The sequence below is a fragment of the Otolemur garnettii genome, unplaced genomic scaffold (assembly GCF_000181295.1).
Source record: "Otolemur garnettii isolate 467f Iridium unplaced genomic scaffold, OtoGar3 scaffold00014, whole genome shotgun sequence".
In the NCBI taxonomy this organism is placed as follows: domain Eukaryota; kingdom Metazoa; phylum Chordata; class Mammalia; order Primates; family Galagidae; genus Otolemur; species Otolemur garnettii.
Window position 1 is genome coordinate 355,290 of NW_003852409.1, and position 4,841 is coordinate 360,130.

At 40.0% G+C, this 4,841-nt stretch overlaps 1 protein-coding gene across 1 annotated transcript in view; it reads left to right on the top strand.

Moving 5' to 3' along the window:
- Positions 1-4,841, top strand: part of MELK (maternal embryonic leucine zipper kinase) — an 85,831-nt gene that overhangs the window by 54,676 nt on the left and 26,314 nt on the right. The window contains exon 11 of the mRNA XM_012802298.2: positions 630-761. Within this exon, the coding sequence (XP_012657752.1) occupies positions 630-761 (132 nt within the window). The remainder of the gene's footprint in view (positions 1-629; positions 762-4,841) is intronic.

The following is a 4,841-nucleotide window of genomic DNA, read 5'->3' on the forward strand; positions in this document are numbered from 1 at the left end:
AGACTCTATCTCAAAAAAAAGACCTAAATTCTTATTTTTCATACTAGAAATCTATAGGTAATATCTGAAGCTTAAAAAAAATTTAAAACTGTATAAGTACTTAATTTAGAAATACAGAATTAATAGCAGAAGAAATAACTGAACATATTTAGAAGTGATTCCTTCTTGGTGGCACCTGTAGCTCAAGCGGCTAAGGTGCCAGCCACATACACTAGAGCTGGTGGGTTCAAATCTGGCCCAGGCCTGTCAAACAATGGCAACTACAACCAAAAAATCTCCAGGCATTGTGGCGGGTTCCTGTAGTCCCAGCTACTAGGGAGGCTGAGGCAAGAGAATTGCTTAAGAGTTGGAGGTTTCTGTGTGCTGTGATGCCAGGGCACTCTACCCAGGGTGATAGCCTGAGGCTCTGTCCCCCCCCCACCACAAAAGTGATTCCTTCTGGGGAGTTGAAATTGTCTTATGTGTGGAAGTGTGGTGCAGGAGAGATTGTTACTTTTCATTACATGCCTTATAAAGCTGTCTACTTTTAGAATTCTGAATGTTATACTTAGGAAAAAAGTTAATTTTAAATAAAACATTTCAACAAAAAACTTAAGTCTTCTAAACAACTTGATCTTCTTTTTCTCTAGTGGCAATATGATCACCTCACAGCTACCTATCTTCTGCTTCTAACCAAGAAGGCTCGAGGAAAACCAGTTCGTTTAAGGCTTCCTTCTTTTTCCTGTGGACAAGTCAGTGCTTCCCCATTCATAGATATCAAGGTAAATGTTAGTGTCTTTTGTGTGAAAACCTACTGGTATTGCCTGCCTGGATACCCCACTACCTGATGTCAAGGAGCCAGGGGCAAAACATTGTATGGCTTAGACATTTTTGATGAGAAAAATGGGAAGTTCTGAATTTGAGCTCTTAAAATTTGGGATGTTAAGATGACAGTTTATAAATATCCCCCCATTTTATTTTTATAAAAGCTATTTTATAGAAAAACTTTAAGCCACAGATGAACTGAAAGGAAAATAGAATTTATTATCTTTAGATAAGCCTTTAGATTACCTTTAGGTGATATAGTTAATATTAATGATGTCTTTCTAGTATTTTTTTTTTTTAGTGTACTTGTTGATATAATTTATGTGCATTCAAGTACTTTCAAAGGATATGGTATTATTGAATTGTGGAGAAAAATTCAAAAATTTGTTGGGAATAAGATATGTGAATATAGAGTAGGTTATACTTTATATGACATGAAATGTTTTGATATTTATATTAAGAGTATAGATTTTGGGGCAGCGCCTGTGAAGTAGGGCGCCGGCCTCATATGCCAAGGGTGGCAGGTTCAAAACCCAGCCCTGGCCAAAAAACTGCAAAAAAAAAAAAGAGTATAGATTTTTGTCTGTTTTTAAATTTGTATTGTTTTCTTGAGATTGGGCAGTTTTCATATTTATTTCTGTGTTTCTTCCTGTGTTTTTGTTTTGAGCAGTAGCTGTAACTCATTTAACTAAAATTCCTTGTAAGAGATATAGTTATAACCAAATTATTTTTCTCTATTTTGTTGTCTCAATTTGGACATGGGCTTTTAGAGTGGTGGAAAAACATTAGATATTGGAAGCACTGTCATTCCTAAATGCTTTCATTAGTTTCTGTTTTCTGTGTGATTCTTTGTATCTCCCATGGCTTAAAATTTGGCTATTCAAGGCTCAGCACCTGCATATAGCACAGTGGTTACAGCACCAGCCACATGCACTGAGGCTGGCAGGTTCGAGCCCAGCCCAGGCCAGCTAAACAACAATGACAACTGCAACAAGAAAATAGCCAGGCATTGTGGCAGGTGCCTGTGGTCCCAGCTACTTGGGAGGATGATGCAAGAGAATTGCATAAGCCTAAGTGTTTGAGGTTGCTGTGAGCTGTGTGATGCCATGGCATACTCTATATTTGAAGAGCGACATAGTGAGACTGTGTCTCAAAAAAAATCACCTATTCAGGCTCAAGTGGCTAAGGCGCCAGCCACATACACCTGAGCTGGCAGGTTTGAATCCAGCCCAGGCCTGCCAAACAATGACAGTTGCAACCAACAAATAGCCGGGTGTTGTGGCAGGCACCTGTAGTCCCAATTACTCAGGAGGCTGAGGCAAGAGAATCTCTTTAGCCCCGGAGTTGGAGGTTGCTGTGAGCTGTGATGCCACAGCACTCTGCCCAGGGTGACAACTTGAGGCTCTGTCTCAAAAAATAAAAAAACATATCTGATAAACGACTTGTGTCTAAAAAGAAAAAAATCGCCTGTTCAAATACTTTGCCAGATGGCTATGGAACTTCATAATATAATCTTCCTGATTAATTTGGTTTATAATTTAAGAGATTTTAGCACTAGGGAACTCTACTTTTGTTTTCTTCAAATAGAAGTTGGTCCTCTTTCTTTTCCTTTTTTTTTTAGAGACAAAGTCTCACTTTATCACCCTTGGTAAAGTGCTGTGGCATCACAGCTCACAGCAACCTCCAACTCCTGGGCTTAGGTGATTCTCTTGCCTCAGCCTCCTGAGTAGCTGGGACTGCAGGCATCGGCCACAACACCCAGCTATTTTTTTGTTGTTGTTGTAGTTGTCTTTATTGTTTAGCAGGCCCAGGCCGAGTTCCAACCTACCAGCCTTGGTTGGTGTATGTGGCTGACACCCTAACCACTAAGCTACGGGCACTGAGCCAGGTATAATGGAGTCTTATATCCCTGCCAGTCCTAACCTGCTTTCCTCCTTCTCTCCTTAGTTGGTCTTTTGACTAAACAAAGAATTAAAAATTAGTGCAAATGGCTGTTTTGTTGAGAAGTCTCTGAAGGAAAATCTCTTGTTTTGGGGATGGTTTTCTAGTCTGTTCCTGGAAAGTTTTATTAGGCTAGTGAATACCCCATGCCCAGGCAGATCTTATACATGAGCTCTATGAAGCAGCTCGTCACCCATTCTGCTCACATTGCCAAACCTTACCGTGAACTCAGCTTCTAATTGAGGTATTTTTAGAAAGGTATTAGATACCGCTATACTTAGGATAATCACTTTAGCTAAAATTTTAAAATTTATAACACTTCAGTTAAGAGGTTAGAGATATTTTCCTGAGCCATTGGATTTTCTTATATCTGAATTGGCCTTGTCTCAGTGGATCTGCCTATATGATTTATAAAGTATCCAAGTGGAAAATATCTGAGAAGATATTTACTCTTTATCTTCCACCTACTGCATAATAAGTATTTACCTAATAACTTAATTATTTGGGCAGTCGTATTAATAAATCAGTTTTTATTGCTGATCAAGAGACATTTTATTTTTATTTTTTGGAGACAGAGTCTCTCACTTTGTTGCCCCCAGTAGAGTGCCATGGCATCACAGCTCACAGCAATCTCAAACTCTTGGGCTTAAGCGATTCTCTTGCCTCACGCCTCTATAGGCGTGTGACACAATGCCTGGCTAATTTTAGAGATGATGTCTTACTCTGGCTCAGGCTGATCTCCAACCTATGAGCTCAAGCAATCCATCATCTTTGGCCTCCCAGAGTGCTGGAATTACAGGCGAGAACCACTGCGCCTGGCCCAAGAGACATTTTAACGGCAGAATTGAAGTAGAAATAAAAGTTTGGGTTCTTTTCTGATCATTATGCAAGTTATTGAGACTTAAAGGATGCCACATAGTCTCTTTGTACTGTTTTCCCCCTTGACAGAATCACCCTTTTCCTCTGAGGTGTTGTTTATAAAAGTATAAAAAAAGGAAGTAATCCTGAACTACCAATCAGTAGATGCCACTTTCAGTGAAACAGTTATTCAGTCAGATCCAAGAATCACAAAAGACCACAACATCTTCAGCATCATTAGCATTTTCAGGCCCTGTACTAGTCTTTGGGAACAGGTAAGTGTAAAGTGAGGTACTTGGTCTCTAACAGTCAAGTTGAGATATGACACACACACACACACACACACACACAATCTTTAGGGCGGGATAAGTGGAATTAGCAAATTCAGAGACACCTAATTGTACTTGATAAATGTAGTATTTTCTTGACAGTGGCTAAACTTGGTTAAAGAGAGTTCAAGCAGAGGAAGGATAATAGAGGGAGAGAGAGCAAGTGAGCTGGAAGGGTACGCAAGAGCTAGATTGTGGCAAACCTAGAAATGCCATACTGGAGTTTTAGACACTGTGCTGTAGGTAATGGGAACTGTTGATGTTTGAACAAGAGAGAGAGGCATGACTGATTTTGAAAACTTCATCCTATGGTGTATAGAATTGTCAGACAATTATTGTCAGATAATGTGTATGCTGGCAGTCCCTACTGCAGTACTAGTGACAGCCCTCACTCATGCAACACTGTACTTTCCCCACAGAGCATAGACTCAGCGTTAGGATTTTTCTTAGCATGGCACTCCACGCTGCCAGTTCTAATCCATGGTAATTGGCAGTCCTAGAGAATTCAGTCATCCCTGGTGAAGAGGGTGGAAAGATTAGGGGCAGAGACCATACTGATTGTTTGAATAGTTCAGGTATAAGAAGATTTGTCCTTGAACTAGGATATTAGCAAGGGGACTAGAAAAGGGTAAGGTATAAGAAATTCAAGTAAAATTACTTGGCCTGGTTAACAAGATGTTCAGAGAAAAGGAAGGAAGAAGAAATTAAAAAATCTAAGTATATACTCACAGTCTTGAATTCAGGTCTAGTATACCCTTTATAAACATAAAAGGAGGAAGTGCCGGGCATGGTGGTCACAGCACTCCAGGAGGCCGAGGTGGTGGATTACCTGAGCTCAGGAGTTTGAGATCACTCTGAGCAAGAGGGAGACCCTCATCTCTAAAAATAGTCAAGTGTGGCTTGGTGCCT